The following is a 19086-nucleotide window of genomic DNA, read 5'->3' as shown; positions in this document are numbered from 1 at the left end:
GGCGAAATCTCGCGAGTGGTGTGTTGAGGGTTAACATGGCAAGAGGTGTGCGGTGACGTCACCAGTTACAACTGGACGGAAGTTGTTACAACCCGGAAGCTGCTTAGCGCATTTATTATTATAGATATTCAGTTGAAACTAGAAGTTTCCATCCACTATATAAAATGACACATCTGCATGTTTTTCTCAATATCTGACATGAAATCAGAATGAACCTTTCCCATTTTAGGACAATTAGGATTACCATAATTATTAATATTTGCCAAATGCCAGATTAATGAGAGAATGTTTTAAGGCAGTTTTATTACTTACTACAAAGTCAAAACTTTATATTCATTTCATTAGTATTTGGTACCATTGCCCTTAAAATGAATGACTTGTGTCAAACATTTGGGATATCTTTCCACAAGCTTCTCACAACAGTTCGTCGGAATCTGGGCCCATTCCTCCTGACAAAACTGGTGTAACTGATCGAGGTTTGTAGGTCGCCTTGCTCGCACCGGCCTTTTAAGCTTTGCCCATAAATTTTCAATAGAACTAAGATCAGAGCTTTGTGATGGCCACTCCAAAGATTGACTTTGTTATCCTTATGCCAGTTTGCTACCATTTTGGCAGTATGCTTTCGGTCATTGTCCATTTGGAAGACCCATTTCCGCCCAAGCTTTAACATCCTGGCTGATGTCTTGAGATGTTGCTTCAGTATTGCCATATAATCATCTTTTCTCATGATGCCATCTATTTTGTGAAGCGCACCAGTCCCTCCTGCAGCAAAACAAATCCACAACATGATGCTGCCACCACCATGTTTCACAGTTGGGATGGTGTTCTTAGGCTTCCAAGCTTCTCCCTTTTTCCTCCAAATGTGGAAATTATGCCCAAAATATTCAATTTTATTTTACTAAGACCACAGGACATGTCTCCGAAAATTAAGGTCTTTGTTCTTGTGTGCATTTGCAAACATTAATCTGGCTTTTTTATGTTTCTTTTGGAGTAATGGTTTCTTCCTGGCAGAGTGGCCTTTCAGCCCATGTTGATACAGTATTCATTTCACTGTGGATATTGACACAATCTTATCAGGTTCCGTCATCATCTTCACAAGGTCTTTTGCTTTTGTCCTTGGGTTGATATGCACATGTTGGACCAAAGCAAATTCATCTCCTTCCTGAGCGGTATGATGGCTGACATTCCCATCTTGTTTGTACTTGCGTATAATAGTTGTACAGATGAATGAGGCACTTTCCGGTACAATGAGTACAAAAAGTATTCAGACCCTTTTAAATTTTTCACTCTTTGTTTCATTGCAGCCATTTGTTAAATTCTAAAAAGTTAATTTGTTATCCTCGTTAACATACACATTTCTGTTCTTTTTCAGTCAAGATGGGGTGCAGAGTGTACAATAATGAGTAAAAAATAAACTTTTTTGAATTTACCAAATGGCTGCAATGAAACAAAGAATGAAAAATTTAAAGGGGTCTGAATACTTTCCGTACACACTGTATCTTGAAATTGTACCCAAGGATGAGCCAGACTTGTGCAAGTCTACAATTCTCTTCCTGACATCTTGGTTGATTTCTTTAGACTTTCTCATGATGCTACACAAAGAAGCAGTGTGTTTCAGGTGTGCATTAAAAAAACATCCACAGGTGTGTCTATAATTAACTCAGATGTTGCCACAAAAAACATCAGAAGCTTCCAAACACAAGACATCCAGAATTGTGCAGCGGTGTGATTTTGCTAACATGGTGGGCGATTGTCACCGGCCGGGGCATCGTCCTTTACCTGCCATCACATTAGGGGCACTTCATCATTTAACCCTCGATACTGATTTTGGATATATTTTTTACTTGGATTACAACGGGACATTTCTTCAGCACAAGGACCTTTGGCTCCCAGTGGAAGCAGCTACTCTGCGCATTTAGGCTGAGTGCAGACGGAGTTTTGAGCCCTGCGGATTTTTCCGTGCAGAATGGAAGAAAACCGCAGGTCAAATGACCTGCATTTTTCCTGCGGATTTCTTCCATTTTTCATGCAGTTTTTGTGCGGTTTTCCATTGCGGTTTTCCCCCTGCGGATTTGGAGACAGGGGAGATAGAAAACCGCACAAAAGAAGTAACTTGCTGCGGATTTTGTACCGCAGGAAAACCGCGCGGAAAAATCCGCAGCGTCTGCACAGCGTTTTTTTTTTTTCATTCATTTTAAAGGTACTGTACATCACAATGCGGATATGCAACGTTTCTGCGCGGTAAAATCCGCTGCGGAAACGCTGCAAATCTGCATCGTGTGCACACAGCCTTAGCCTTGCATTGGGACTACAGAGCACCGTCTGAACATGGCCCTATCCTGGTGTTGAAAGGTACTTGTCTGGTTAATATAACTGTGTGCGCCTTTTTTTTTTTTACATTATCCTGAGTCTATTTCTCTCGGCACATTAGTGCTCTATCTTTATTATCTTTTTTATGGGCCTTGCATGTTATATTTTAGGACGTTTATCCTCGGACTTTAGGACACATATTTTAGCGCAAATATTTATATATTTATAATTTTTAGAAAAGTGCACTGTTCCAATTTCTACTGATAGACAGATAGATACTGTAGGTACACAGATCGTAGTCTGCACAGAATCCTGTACATACATTTTACCTACACTGTCGGGGGCTTCACTAGCCTGGATCTTACCATTAGTTTCATTCTGCAGGACCTCAACGTGCAGAGTAGAACTATCCGCTCCATCCTCTCTCACTTCAGGCTCCCCACTGGGATCTTGACTTGTAGCATTCACAAAGATGGCTGCTGTCACAGTCGCGTTGCTGATTTCAGTTGGATTTGCGGTCAGCTGCTTATCACCTGGCAAACAAAGATGGAGACCTACGTTAAGGGCAAAATCCATAGACTGAAAAGATGTAGAGAATCCATGTACTTAATAAGATGATGCTCGGTATTTCAGTGTAAATGATGAGGGTCTCGGCATTTGGACCTGCATCCAGTTTCACAACTTGAATCTTGGCTTTAATGCAACATTTCCAACCGGGTCCCCAAGTATCACAGGTCTTTAATAGTATTGGTCTTCTCATATGGGCCAAAGGAACCTATTTGGCCCTTAAGCTCCAGGGTTGGGGTGACAGCAACCCCCGCACACACTACAGGAGAGGTGGTCACGCATGCATGTCTCTCGCCATTCATTTCAATGATAGCTTTGAAAATTGGAGAGTGCGCCCGCTCAGCAATATTTCTCCAAGATTATAGGGCAACCTTTGCTCCGCAAGTGGGTCCTATTGTTGTGGGACATTTGGGGCATACTCTGTCAATATATATAGTAATGTCCCCCCGTGGAACGACCCATTTAAGTTTAAATGCACCATCATTAAGGAGTATTGGATATATTTCCTGACTATATTTTTAGAATTTCTTAATAAAGGAGCATCCCTTGAAATGTTTAAAGCATTGCCCATATGAAGTGCATATAAAGAAGGTGGTAGAGATGTTTATTTCGTCACCTAGCACTATTAAGTATCCCATTTCAGGCCCTCCAGCCAGGGCCACACTGCCTATTTGGCATCAAATGCCAGACTGGCCGGTCTAGGGTGGTCTGCACGGATCCGCAATATTTTTAAAGGTACCTATGTCCTTAGTACATTGGCTCCTTATTCTGCTACTCGCTCTAGCAGGTAACAGGATGTTTTCATCTGCTTATTAAAGGGAACATGACATCGGATATATGATGCCCGATCCACAGGCAGTACGTATCAAACAGTGGCTGCATGTTTTTTGTCATAATACAGCCATATCCTCTAAAGAACAATTAAGAAAAGAGAATATCAAGAGTTTTTGAAGCTAAAATATCAAATTTTATTATAAATAAACAAAACATAAAACAGAGCATAAAAGCTAATGGGATGACACAAGGCAAAATGTATATCTAATATATAAAGCTCAATGTGTGTGTGTATGTATGTGTGTATGTCCGGGATAGGCATCCGCACCGTCATAGCTACAGCCACAAAATTTGGCACAGTCACATGTCTGGACCCCGAGAGCGTCATAGGCTATGTTGTGAGGCAAAATTTTAACCCTGCGTGTTCCAATTCACCAAACAATTTTGCCCCTATCTACATAATGGGGAAAAAGTGAAATGAAAAGTGTTGGAGGCAAATTGACAGCTGCCAGATGTGAACAAGGGGGACTTAAAGAGTGAGAGCGATGGCGCCAATACACCATCGATATACCATACAGTTGCTAAGGTGGGGCCCTGACATGGGATACTCACCACACACGGGGATATGAACACACACACAAAATGCACCACACACTACCACGTGCTTCACCACATATACCACCCTCAGCACACATTTCACCACACATACACCAACCTCGCCACAGAAAAGTCGAAACACAAAAGTCGCCACTCAAAACTCGCCACGCTGTCCCAGAGCTGTTTAAAAGATGAAAAATGAGCTCTGATTGGTTGGTATCAGCAACAGTTTTCTTTGTAGACAGTTGTGGTAACTGAGGCCTATTATTCTTATCATTTCTATGGTGTTATCGTCCTTCTGTAAAGCTGGAAATAACACAATTTATTACCGTGCCAACACAGACCACTCTCTGACACAGACTGCAGGGGGAGCCCAGTATCACACAGGATAGTATTAGATACACGGCTCAGCAGTCAGTATCACACAGGATAGGATTAGATACACAGCTCAGCAGTCAGTATCACACAGGATAGGATTAGATACACAGCTCAGCAGTCAGTATCACACAGGATAGGATTAGATACACAGCTCAGCAGTCAGTATCACACAGGAGAGGATTAGATACACAGCTCAGCATTCAGTATCACACAGGATAGGATTAGATACACAGCTCAGCAGTCAGGATCACACAGGGTAGGATTACATACAGCTCAGCACACAGTATCACTCAGAATAGTATTAGATGCACGGCTCAGCAGACAGTATCACACAGGATAGGATTAGATACACGGCTCAGCAGTCAGTATCACACAGGATAGGATTAGATACACAGCTCAGCAGTCAGTATCACACAGGATAGGATTAGATACACAGCTCAGCAGTCAGTATCACACAGGATAGGATTAGATACACAGCTCAGCAGTCAGTATCACACAGGAGAGGATTAGATACACAGCTCAGCAGTCAGTATCACACAGGATAGGATTAGATACACAGCTCAGCAGTCAGTATTACACAGGAGAGGATTAGATACACAGCTCAGCAGTCAGTATCACACAGGATAGGATTAGATACACAGCTCAGCAGTCAGTATCACACAGGAGAGGATTAGATACACGGCTCAGCAGTCAGTATCACACAGGATAGGATTAGATACACGGCTCAGCAGTCAGTATCACACAGGAGAGGATTAGATACACGGCTCAGCAGTCAGTATCACACAGGAGAGGATTAGATACACAGCTCAGCAGTCAGTATCACACAGGAGAGGATTAGATACACGGCTCAGCAGTCAGTATCACACAGGATAGGATTAGATACACGGCTCAGCAGTCAGTATCACACAGGAGAGGATTAGATACACGGCTCAGCAGTCAGTATCACACAGGATAGGATTAGATACACGGCTCAGCAGTCAGTATCACTCAGGATAGGATTAGACACACGGCTCAGCAGTCAGTAACACACAGGATAGGATTAGATACACGGCTCAGCAGTCAGTATCACACAGGATAGGATTAGATACACAGCTCAGCAGTCAGTATCACACAGGATAGGATTAGATACACAGCTCAGCAGTCAGTATCACACAGGATAGGATTAGATACACAGCTCAGCAGTCAGTATCACACAGGAGAGGATTAGATACACAGCTCAGCATTCAGTATCACACAGGATAGGATTAGATACACAGCTCAGCAGTCAGGATCACACAGGGTAGGATTACATACAGCTCAGCACACAGTATCACTCAGAATAGTATTAGATGCACGGCTCAGCAGACAGTATCACACAGGATAGGATTAGATACACGGCTCAGCAGTCAGTATCACACAGGATAGGATTAGATACACAGCTCAGCAGTCAGTATCACACAGGATAGGATTAGATACACAGCTCAGCAGTCAGTATCACACAGGATAGGATTAGATACACAGCTCAGCAGTCAGTATCACACAGGAGAGGATTAGATACACAGCTCAGCAGTCAGTATCACACAGGATAGGATTAGATACACAGCTCAGCAGTCAGTATTACACAGGAGAGGATTAGATACACAGCTCAGCAGTCAGTATCACACAGGATAGGATTAGATACACAGCTCAGCAGTCAGTATCACACAGGAGAGGATTAGATACACGGCTCAGCAGTCAGTATCACACAGGATAGGATTAGATACACGGCTCAGCAGTCAGTATCACACAGGAGAGGATTAGATACACGGCTCAGCAGTCAGTATCACACAGGAGAGGATTAGATACACAGCTCAGCAGTCAGTATCACACAGGAGAGGATTAGATACACGGCTCAGCAGTCAGTATCACACAGGATAGGATTAGATACACGGCTCAGCAGTCAGTATCACACAGGAGAGGATTAGATACACGGCTCAGCAGTCAGTATCACACAGGATAGGATTAGATACACGGCTCAGCAGTCAGTATCACTCAGGATAGGATTAGACACACGGCTCAGCAGTCAGTAACACACAGGATAGGATTAGATACACGGCTCAGCAGTCAGTATCACACAGGATAGGATTAGATACACGGCTCAGCAGTCAGTATCACACAGGATAGGATTAGATACACAGCTCAGCAGTCAGTATCACACAGGAGAGGATTAGATACACAGCTCAGCAGTCAGTATCACACAGGATAGGATTAGATACACAGCTCAGCAGTCAGTATCACACAGGAGAGGATTAGATACACAGCTCAGCAGTCAGTATCACACAAGATAGGATTAGATACACGGCTCAGCAGGCAGTATCACACAGGATAGGATTAGATACACAGCTCAGCAGTCAGTATCACACAGGATAGGATTAGATACACGGCTAAGCACACAGTATCACACAGAATAGTATTAGATACACGGCTCAGCAGACAGTATCAGACAGAATAGGATTAGATACACGGCTCAGCAGTCAGTATCACACAGGATAGGATTAGATGCATGGTTTTTATGTGCAATATAATCATTATAATTTGTTATAACTAATCACAGTTGGTTACTATGCCCAGGCAACGCCGGGCTCTTCAGCTAGTACCTAATAAATCACATTATTAATTGATAGCACAGAAAAAAAATATATCATATATTCAATCATAATAGTAAACCACGTGTGAATTTCATAAAATAGAAAATCAACAAAAAATATAACGTGCACATGTGGTGTAATAAACATAAGCTGTAAGCCAAATATACAGTCACTAAATAAAGTGCAATAGTTCCTCCCAATACTTAGGTGCACCTGGCTGTATGCCTACTAAAATCACTGAAAAAAGTGCATCAGTGCTCTTGGTGCCAAAAGGGATCAGGCTATAAGCATGTTCAAACATTAACAAAGTGCATTAGTTCCCACAGAACATATGACGGTAAAGCATATCATCCTAAGGAAAAAGTGCTATAGAATATAAGGTGCCATAATAATGTGCAAAACTTACATAGAGTGTGAAGTAACACTGCCCCGGCCTGCCGCCCCTACGCGCGTTACGCCGCAGCTTCTTTATTTAGCTATATTTAGTGACTGTATATTTGGCTTACAGCTTATGTTTATTACAGCACATGTGCACTTTATATTTTTTGTTGATTTTCTATTTTATGAAATTCAGACATGAGTTATTATTATGATTGAATATATGATATATTTTTTTCTGTGCTATCAATTAATAGTGTGATTTATAAGGTATATATATTTTGCCCTGTGTCATTAGCATTTATGCTCTGTTTTAGGTTTTGTTTATGTATAATAAAATTTGATATTTTAGCTTCAAAAACTCTTGATATTCTCTTTTCTTAATTGATCTTTAGAGGATATGGTTGTATTAGATTGTATTTGAGTTGTGCTACTTTCCAGTGGTAGGGAATTTTTTGTACATGATTTTTGTCATATATGCCAAAACTTGAAATGCTGCAGCACAGGAGACTAGTCAGACAGGTGGGACCCCAACAGCTTCTCTTCCCCCAGTGCCAGTGACTGACAGGCTCTCCCTGCGTTGGGTGTATGGGGAGAGATCTATCACTCCAGGAAACACTAATAATATTTGGAGGTACATAGAATCATAGAATCGTAGAGTTGGAAGGGACCTCCTGGGCCATCTGGTCCAACCCCCTGCTCAAAGCAGGATTCGCTAAATCATCCCAGTCAGATGTCTGTCCAGCCTCTGTTTGAAGACTTCCATTGAAGGAGAACTCACCACTTCTCGTGGCAGCCTGTTCCACTCATTGATCAATCTAACTGTCAAAAAGTTTTTTCTAATATCTAATCTGTGTCTCCTCCCATTCAGTTTCATCCCATTGCTTCTAGTCTTTCCTTGTGCAAATGAGAATAAAGATGATTCTTCTACAATGTGACAGCCCTTTAGATATTTGTAGGGGCACATAGGGGGCACTATAACTAAACGGAGGCACAGAAGGGGACAATTTTACATTGAGGCACAATGGGAGCACAATTACTACATGGAGGCACAGAAGAGGGCACTTTTACCATATGGAGGCATGTAGTGGGGCACTATTAATAAACGGAGGTACAGAGGAGTCACTATAACTATATGGAGGTACAGAAGGGGTCAATTCTATATTGAGGCAATATTACTATATGAAGCATTGAAGGGGTACTTTTACTATATGAAGCACCTAGGGGGCACTATTACTATATGAAGCACAGAGGGGGCAATATTACTATATGAAGTACAGAGGGGGAACTATTACTATATAGAGTCATAAAGGGGGGAACACTATTACTATATGGAGGCCCAGAGGGGGGCCACTATTATATGAAGAAAAGAGAGGGGGCCACTATTGCTATATAGAGGCATAGAGGAATGGAGGGACTTGAACTAACAGCCTCATACATGCCTATGTTCAGGACAGAAGACCCGTGAAATATGGACATCTTATTTCAGCCTCTGTTGTATGATCACACACTACTCACAAACCAGAAAGTTGTTTTTCTATGTAACAAAAAGCTCACTGGGCAACGCTCTGATTTCTCACAGATGAAAGTCAATAGCTATTAGTTATGTTTTTCTAACATTTCTTTTATGTTTGTGAGGGTATGTGACCAGAGAGGCCGAGAAGATAGGAGCAAACCAAATCCATGACCAAGTCCATGTGACAGCAGTTTGTAATACATTCTCAGCCAAAACACAGCCGAAAACTTCAGAAGACCTCCATGCACCACCTTGAATTATACCTTGGTGCACCACCCTGAAGTATACCACGCTGCACCACCCTGACGTATACCTTGGTGCACCACCCTGAAGTATACCGCGCTGCACCACCCTGACGTATACCTCGGTGTGCCACCCTGACGTATACCTCGGTGCACCACCCTGACGTATACCTCGGTGCACCACCCTGACGTATACCTCGGTGCACCACCCCTGAAGGATACCTCGGTGCACCACCCCTGAAGGATACCTCCGTGCACCACCCTGACGTATACCTCAGTGTACCACCCTGAAGTATACCTCGGTGCGCCACCCTGACGTATACCTCGGTGCGCCACCCTGACGTATACCTCGGTGCGCCACCCTGACGTATACCTCGGTGCACCACCCCTGAAGGATACCTCGGTGCACCACCCCTGAAGGATACCTCGGTGCACCACCCCTGAAGGATACCTCGGTGCACCACCCCTGAAGGATACCTCGGTGCAACACCCCTGAAGGATACCTTGGTGCACCACCCCTGAAGGATACCTCGGTGCACCACCCCTGAAGTATACCTCGCTGCAACACCCTGATGTATACCACAGTTGGGTTTAAAAGTAAACATTTTTTGTAATAATGTGACATTTTCGAAATTTTCAGGTTATATCAGATTGATTCCTTAACGGGAATTTGTCACCAGGTTTCTACTATGTAATTTGAGAGTAGCATAATGTAGGAGAAGAGTCCCTGGCTATAGTTATGTGGCACTTACTGGGCTGTGTTTTGCTGTTTCAATACAATCAATGTTTTATCAGCAAGAGATTATTACTAAAGGACTAGGTGTCTCATGCCTCCTAGTCAACTGCTCCACCACCATTGATTAACAGTTTTCTGTCACTATACAGTGTGCACAGGAAGCTGCCAATCAGTGATGTGGGCGGGGTTATACACAGCTCAGCATTCAGAGCTCTGCTAGATCTGCAGCAGAGAAAACTGCGAGTGTATTACAACAGCTGCACCCAGTAAACTAAGTGATACATCGCTGGAATTAGGGTCTCTGCTCCTACATCATGCTGCTCTCAGATTACATAGCAAAAACCTGCTGATAGATTCCCTTTAAGTCAGCAAAATGTAACCATAAAAATCTATGGGATATTAAATGCTTCTGTGCAAAAAACAAACAAACAAAACAATAAAAAGCTGAAAGTGTTATAGAAGTGAGACCTTTAATGGTTAACTAGTCCAACTGAGTTTTGGTGTAAATTCTGACATCTCTATTGAACTCAATGGAAATATTTCCAATTAATCTGCAAAAGAAATGAACTTGCTATGGATGTAAAGATTGTACCCCAACAGAATTACAGTCGGCCACCTCTGTGCTTTGTAGGGTATAACATCAGGATCACAAAATGCACAAAAAACCCAGGAGTCTGATCTAATGTTCTTGGGCAGCCGTGACTTTTACTATCTCCTTCCTGTTAATTGAATCAGTGAGCATTTCATACGCCTTACACAAAATAATTCCCTTCCTAGAAAAATAAAGCTTAACAGTGACAGCAAGTGACTGCCTGAGGGTAATGAGAAAAATTCAAGGAAAGGTCTCTGCTTCATCCAATAGATCTATCAGCTGAAAAATGAGCAGTGGTTAAGACTTCCATCTGCAACACTTACGCCCTCCACGGTCATTGGATTGTGAGCCAGGTATAAGTGCTACCAGATGTGACAAGGAAACACCATCAATTACAGTGACCTCACACTGATGTGACATTTTTATTTTGCTACGAGTCTCTTGTATTATTTCCTCCCCTTACCTGTGTTTGCTGCGGAGAGGTCTTGACTTTGGTTCACCTCTATGTTTCGTTGGGGTGTAAGCATGGTAACTCTGAGTTCTGGATTTAACTCCAAGGAATTGGTGACTTTTGGAGAAACTCTTCCGTCCGTAACAAGAGTATTTTCTGTAACATTGAAGACAGATTTGTCGTCGGACATCACAGTGATCCCAGGAGAGGTACTGAACATCGCTGACTCGGGATGTTCTTCTTCTATAGGACCTGCCGTTGTAAGCTCACTCCTACCTAAGTTTTTAGGACTCTGGGTTGTAACTTTTGTGTCATCCCAATCTTCTCCTAATTGTGGGACAACCAGTTCTCCATCATCAATGCTTTTAATGACTATCATTGTAGGGTCCAGGTCTCCAGGAAATTCAGCGTTGACTGTAGTCAACAATTGGGCAGCAAGCTGAGAAGATACCGTAGAGTAGTCAGTTTCGGTTTCAACAATGCTGGTCCTTGGGTTGGTTGTTAACATCTCTATGGTGTTGACTTGAGATGAATTTTCCAAATTGTTTTGATTTAAGTCAGTTTTAATATCTTCTGTTTGGGTGAAACTTTCCTCGGCATCTTGATTTTTGGTTTCAATTACAGGTGCCACACTTTGGACAAAACCAACAGTGGAACCAGCCGTGGTGAGAACTCCATTCTCATCTGATGTCTTACCTTGGCCAATCGCATCAACCTCAATAAATCCAACATTATCGACTTCTGGGCTTTTTTCAACCACCATGCTGCTGTTTTGTGGGTTCAAGTTATTTTGAGATTCTTGGGGAACACCAAGTTCTTTGTTTGATGCGGTCATGTAAGGAGACGTGTCACTGATATATTTTTCGAAGGTAGATGGAGTAGGTGGAAGACCGTCATTAGCATCTGTGTTAAATGTTCCATCAAACGCTCCGTTGGCTTCAGGGATGCTACGCTTATGTAGCCTCTGAAGGGCGAGACATGTTGCGTTTGGTGAAAGCAGCAGGATGCAACATAGCATCCCGCATATATGGAAGACGAGTGACCTCTTCATGGCGCTTGATGGAACTGCTGATATGTTCAGAAAGCAGAATCCTTAAAGAAAGAAAAAAATGTATATATTACTACATAGATATAACTGTAGGTTTAAGGGTCGTCCAGGATTAGAAGAAGGCTCTACATTTTTCCAAATGAATGAATGAGACTTGAGTAGATCCCATTAACCAGAGCAACACTGTATAAAGGAAAACTGTATAACTTTATTCTGATACTGGACAACCCACTTTAAAGGGGTCATTCCTTGGAGATACGTTTTTTACTTAAATGCATATATTTGGGGCTGAAATCATTTTTTGCAATTGGTTTTCATTGACATTTTTGCATTATTTGGCTTTTACAGGCTCTTTGCTTCCATGCACATTCAACTTGGATGTCGTCTGTGGATATAAATCAGCTGAGAGGAGCTGAGAAAAAGACAGAATAAACAGTCATAAACTACTTGCCAGGCCTTTGCGGTGAGCTGACTGACGGATTCTCAGTTAACTCATTCTGCAGCCAGTGATACAGTGAATCACAGATGCTAGAAAAGACAGAAGGTGAAAAATATTTAATTAAACCCAATTGCAAAAATTAGTTTAAGCCCCAAATACATGCGTTTAAGTAAAAAAAAAAAAATAGATAAAAAATATTGTTCCTTTAAGTAAAATTATGTATGATATTAGTTGCATAGGCACACCATCAATTTTAGTTCATGACAAGCCCTGATAAACATCAAAGGAGAAGGTTTTTATAAGAAATGTGTGCCATGAGTATAATATTCACAGTACGTGGGTCAATATGTTAAAAATATATTGCACCAAAGCTTGTAATAACAAAAAAAGGCTTTCAATGCAAAATCATCAACAGAATCCTCCCCTACCATGTACCATTGATTACATGGACTCCCTAAGGTAGCAGCGGCCGAGTGTGCCTGCTTCCTCCACACCCCATATGTCTACTATTACGTTTTGTTGTTTTAGCTCGCTATTACGTTGAGTAATACGTGCACATGAAGTTTTTACAAGAACATTTGCAGTCTCTTCTCTGTAATTTTCACCTAAAATATGTTCCAGCTTTGCAGCACCCCTAAAGGAACATACTGTACTCACAAGGCTTACTAAAAAAAAAAGCTATATTACACAAAAAGTCAGCAAAACCAACAATATTTTTGCAGGATTTGGCCGACAGTCCAATGTGTATGGGGGGCCCCTGAGTCTCTCCTGACCGATTCTGTCAGAAAAGATAGGGGTCAGGCAATTTGAATTTTTTGTTATTCATGAGGCAAACCTCTGCCAGAACCTTTTGGCAGCGGCTTTCTCCTCTTCGCCCTTTAAAAACATATGAATGTTCTGCCGGACCAGCCACTCGTGCATGGGGAAGTAGGGAGAGATAGTTGTCAGTCAAACTGGATTTTTAAAGGGGTTAAAATAAGTTAGCACCCTTCCACAATATAGCCATACAACAGAATGGGGAACTTTTATCCCAGTTTCAATGGAGCTGCAGTGCACATGTGTAAGGAGTTGGACATACTGCCCAAGTTCCCCCTTGAAGACATAAATATTGAACTAGATGGACATAAGGTCTTCCTTCAGCTTTCAAAACTATGTCAAAACTATGTTACTATGTTACTATTGTTATGGTGTATAATGTGAATTAAAATATGCGTTATTGGTGATGGTGTTGTGTTCTGCCGAGAGTAGAGAGAGTTAGAGTTAATGATTGAGACTAGCCCAGAGTGGGAGGTGATGGAGTGAAGGGACAGAGACCGTTTCCTGTCAGGACAACAGATAGAGCCCAGAGTGTATCAGATGCAGACCTAAAGTCTAGACAGTAAGCAGTGCCGCATGACGTGAGTGTCCTGAAGTGAAGGGAGACCAAGACAGTGGTTAGCGTGATCCAGAGTAATGAGGAAGGTAAACTGACAGAAGATCACAGTGGTCAACTGGAGACGGGTCCTGGAAGAGGGCGCTCAGCATTACAGCTCCAAGTTTATAGCTCAAAAAGAAAATGGGCCAGGTCAGGAAAGAGGACATGAGATGAAGAGAGTTCCAAAGCGTCAGAAGCAGAAAAACTAAGTAGATGCCATATCAGCAAACAAGTTGCCTTGAGGGGAATGGTGACACGGAACAGCGGGTTGAGAATAGGACTTTCATTAACTGGACTGTAGTACTGAGCTGGGCTGTGGTGAAGGAAGGTGAAAGAGTGAAGACAGAGAACAAGTGAGTTAAGAGAAAGGAACTGAGACTGTGTGTGAATATGTTCCGTATTGTGACGGAAACGTTCATCAAGCCGTTTACCCACCACCTACTGTACATAATCTCCACCAAGTTAATGTTCAGTAAAAAGTTTACTTTATACTTGTGGTCTACCTCATTGAGCAGTTTAACATCTGGTCTTCGCCAACCAATGTCATTAGTAACATGCAGCCTGCAAGGGTGTAACGCCCCAATAGACAAAGTCCACACACCCGGCCAGGACCCCCACCTTCATGTAACGTACTGGGGAGTTAGAGACGAGTACCTCCCTCATGGATACCGCTCCGAACCATACTACACATGCCCGAATGGTGCTGCATTCCCGATGGGGCTGCTGAATGCTGCACTCTGAGAAAGAATGGCGAAGGTCGGGTGTCTAACCTGCTACTTCATTTTGCAAAAAGGGGATAAAGGTGCTCGATTGAGAATAATCGATTCCCATTCTGACGATTGATGCAAATCCCAAGGGTTGAACCCCTACTGATTAGCGAGTTATCATCAATCAAGTGGTTAGTTGATAACCTGTTTTCACTGGAAAACCCCTTTTAATTACAGTCTGTCTATCGTGATGGCTCAGTTAGACCATTGAGCTGGGTTATTGATTTTCTGTAAAATAATTGATTGTTGTCATCATTAGGAAAGGCCAGGTGATGCAAACCCAGCCTCCTGTAACCTTGTGCCAATAAACAGCAGCCATGGGTTCTTCTAGGCAGCTGCCTAGCACTCTCTGAAAATGAAAATGGTGGAGGACCACAAAGCAGGAGAAGGCTATAAGAAGATAGCAAAGCGTTTTTAAGTAGTCCTTTACTCAGTTTGAAATGTAATTAAGAAATGACAGTTAACAGGAACAGTTGAGGTCAAGATAAGGTCTGGAAGACCAAACAAAATTTCAGTGACAGCTGCTCTTTATATTGCTAGAGGCAAATCAGAATCTCACTTGACTGAAAAAGACCTTCAGAAAGAATTAAAAGACTCTGGAGTTGTGATACATTGTTCAACTGTTTCAGAGACACCTGCACAAATATGGCCTTCATGGAAGAATCATCAGAAGAAAACCTCTCCTGCATCTTCACCATAACATTCGGCATCAGAAGTATGCAAAAGAACATCTATACAAACCTGATGCATTTTGGAAACAAGTCCTGTGGACCGATGAGGTTATAATAGAACTCTTTGGCCACAATGATCAAAGGTATGTGTAGAGAAAAAAGGGCACAGAACTTCAGGAAAACCATTAGGAATTAAAAAGGTGAATCAATCATGCTTTGGGGTTGTGTTGCAGCCAATGGCACGGGGAACATTTCACGGGTAGAGGGAAGAATGGATTCAATGACATTTCAATAAATTTTTGATGCAATCATAACAGTTCAGGTCAGCAGCGATTTACTAAAATCATCACGCCACTGGTCTTTATGGGCTGACAGCAGGTCTAGAGAACGGGTTACTACACATGCCATCAATCCATCCGCTAACCTGAATGGAGAAGAAGAGAGCTGGCGGAAGGCAAGAGTGACAGCGGATACATGTGAGAGTGACCTACAGCCATCCTGGACAGACACTATAACACGCAAAGAGAAATTAAAGGGGTTTTCTAGTTTCAGAAAACCCTTATCCCCAGGATGCAGTTTGTTTTCCTAAAACAAACAGCCCTTACTCACCCTCCCTGGCAAACCCTGCATATGTTCTACCATCAAATATCGGTGGTCGGTCTCCAAGGCAACAAGCTGTAAACAAAACAAAAATATTAATAACTTAAGAACAGCTTCACATTATAGCAAACAATAAATTGCAAAATTGCTAGTAATTACAAGGCCTATTCAACAATATCCATCTATGAAGGATAGGAATAACCTTTACCTGCATTCAGGCAAGAATTCTCATTAAGGGCATTGAAACGATTATATTGCAATGATTTTTTTTTTCTATGTATTTTATCTTAAGACAAATGATACCATAGTGCGATTGGGAGTAAATCTCTGGAAAACAGAAGCACAAATGGTGGGGAGCGTCCCCCTGTGACCGGTGTATTGTCTCTGAGTAATGAACCAACTCCCACATGAGATCGCTGAAGACAGAAGTCGTCTCGGGGGACTCCTCAAGTCTAAAGCAGCGCAAGTCATAAAGGATTTCTCCAGGCAAAACACAAGGAAAATGAAAGATCCCTGCCCGTTGCATTCTAGCGTAGACACATACTACAACTCCCATTTTCTGTTCTTTATTTTTTTCTACATTGGGAATCAGAAATGTCACCTTCCAAAAACAGAAATGTCCCTACATGTTGTAAACAAGCCGCACTCCATCGAGCATGGAGGGAAGCGTGAACGTGATGCGCTACCGTCTGCGGGTTACCATGGAGACGCTATCATCCTACCGATGAACGATGACCCACAATGCAATGTTTCAAAACACCCCCTGTGACTGGCATACATTGGCACTGCAGTCGGGAAGGACTCCGCTCCGTCTTGCAAACAGGACTGCAATGCAGTAAATGCTGACAATGGAGTCTATTAACCTGTTTCATGCCAGATGCCCCTGCAAATACACTCATGGATAAGGTGGGAAATGATCTTAAAAGCCTCGTTCGTACTAAAAACTTACAAAAGGAAAGAAAAAAAAAACACAAAAGGAAAGTATAGTATATAAGAACAGACAGGAAGATATCTAATCGCATTTAGATTAAAAAAAAAGACCAACTGAATAAAGTAGCAAAAAAAAGTAATAATAATAAAAAAAAAATTCTAGATAAACACAAGTACAGTATAAAATCCTCCAAAATGTGACTTGTCTGATATGTTTATCTATATACTTGTATATGCCGAAGCTCTGCTAAACTCAGAAGTTGTAAGATGTGGGACTCAGACAGAAAAGGGGCCCTATACTAGAACAAGTTATGGGCCTTTTGCAGTCCAAAAGTTCATTATAATGCATATTTCCACCTGCTTTGGAGGAGGTAGTGGCCCCCTTACCTCTTGTGCACCGTGTGGCTCACTGGTTGCACCTATGGTATGTCCGCCCTTGATAGGACTGTAATATACTAATTGTTTATGCCAATGAATGAAGGAAACAATACAGAAATAATGTAACAATTTTCTTGCTACAGATAAAAAACTTTGTTGACTTTTCTAACTTTATGTTTACTTTCCTAAGTTGGTATGATAGGTCTACTACTAGGTTTTAGGACACCCAAGTGCTCATTTCAATTTTGGTCAGGTATATGCAATGCCCCACGGTCACTTTCCTGAGCTCCCAGCTCTTGCCACAGCGTCAGCATCCTGCTGCCCCGGCAAAAGTCACAAAAAGGGACAAACACAAAGGGGCAAAAGTTGGAGACAATGTGAAGACAAAAAGGAAACCAACAAAAACTACCAAACCCTCAAACTAATCATGATGGATCCAATTCCTATTTAGGGGACTGGCAAAAAAGACATAAGAAAATTTCTGTAAAATATTCTATTGTTTTCATGCTGACCAAACGTCCATAGAAATTATTGTGTCCTAGTATATATTAGTATATGTTTTACTAACCTAATTATTGCTATGTGCAAGAGCCCTAGTCTTCTCCAAAGCTGTGTTTATGGCATTACAGGACTATTCCCATCTTCCTATTTTCCATCGTGTAAGGGTATGGACATGCTGCCCATGTTTCCCCCTTGAAGAGACAAGTTTCTATGGTGTGAAATGTGTTCTTTGGTGTAATGTGAAATGTAATAAGGGTTAATGATATGCAATGTAAATACTGTAGTGCGTTAATAACATGTGTAATTTGACTATAGGAACAGTTAGAGTTAAAAGTTGGGACCAGGCCGCAGTTGGAGGGGCTAGTGTAAGGGAAAGTGACTGTTTCCTGCTAGAAAGGCAAATAGGGCCTGGAGTGCATTGTGAGCGGACGAAAAGGTCCAAGGTGAACAGTGCCGCATTTGAGCGTGACCCTAAATGAGAGCAGACCCAAGAGAAGGGATAGCGAGATCCTGAGCATAAGTGACAGAAAGAGTGACCTTCCGGAGACAGGTCCTAGGAGAGGACACTTATCCATGAGACCCCGAGCTTGTAACGCTGGAAGGTAACAGGCCTATACAGGACTGAGTGACAGGTTCCAAGCCAGAGATCTAGGGCGCCAGTAGGGGAAATAAGATGTGGAACCGCTAAGCAAGAAAAGGACACTTGTTAATCAGGACTGTGGCATTAAAGCTGGATTGGGGTCAAGTAGGAAGAAACAGTAGACATAGACAGCCCTGGAGTAAACTACTGAGGAAGGATACTGTGTGCAAAATGTAGCTGCAATGGAAACCATCAAAACCATAAGACTGTGTCCTCACTAACCCTTGTGTATGTTCCCTACCAAGTAAACTTTCAGTAAAGAGTTTAATTTTGAATGGTGACCTCCCTCATTGAACAGTGTAACATCTGGTCCTGGCAAACCCACAACAATGGCACATGCGGCCTGCACGGGTGTAGAACCCTCGAAGCACAAGTCCACACACCCAGCCATGACCTCCACTTTCATGTAAAGTGCTCGGGTGCCGAAGACTAGTGTCTCACCCACCCCGCACCACGTTACAAATGTCCCGCTGTTTTGACTGCTGATTTACTGGTCTGTGTGGGCAATCGCTCTTGCTGGACTGACAGTTCCATCCAGCAGTGCTTTGCTA

At 42.3% G+C, this 19086-nt stretch overlaps 1 protein-coding gene across 5 annotated transcripts in view; it reads right to left on the bottom strand.

The window, feature by feature from the left end:
- The window catches only part of ARMH4 (armadillo like helical domain containing 4), a 197275-nt gene that overhangs the window by 158816 nt on the left and 19373 nt on the right, over window positions 1–19086 (bottom strand). For 4 of the 5 annotated variants that reach the window (XM_073585750.1, XM_073585737.1, XM_073585752.1 and 1 more), the window contains 2 exons: window positions 11160–12239; window positions 2676–2843 (listed from right to left, as the gene is read on the bottom strand). In XM_073585750.1, the coding sequence (XP_073441851.1) occupies window positions 2676–2843; window positions 11160–12239 (1248 nt within the window). Of the gene's footprint in view, window positions 1–2675; window positions 2844–11159; window positions 12240–16095; window positions 16162–19086 lie in introns of all 5 variants that reach the window. The other variant, XM_073585742.1, reaches the window with a different exon arrangement.

The sequence above is a fragment of the Dendrobates tinctorius genome, unplaced genomic scaffold (genome assembly GCF_039654945.1).
Source record: "Dendrobates tinctorius isolate UK_male_01 unplaced genomic scaffold, ASM3965494v1 ptg000010l, whole genome shotgun sequence".
Classification (NCBI taxonomy): domain Eukaryota; kingdom Metazoa; phylum Chordata; class Amphibia; order Anura; family Dendrobatidae; genus Dendrobates; species Dendrobates tinctorius.
The sequence above is the reverse complement of the archived record's forward strand: the minus strand, read 5'-3'. Positions and strand labels throughout refer to the sequence as shown.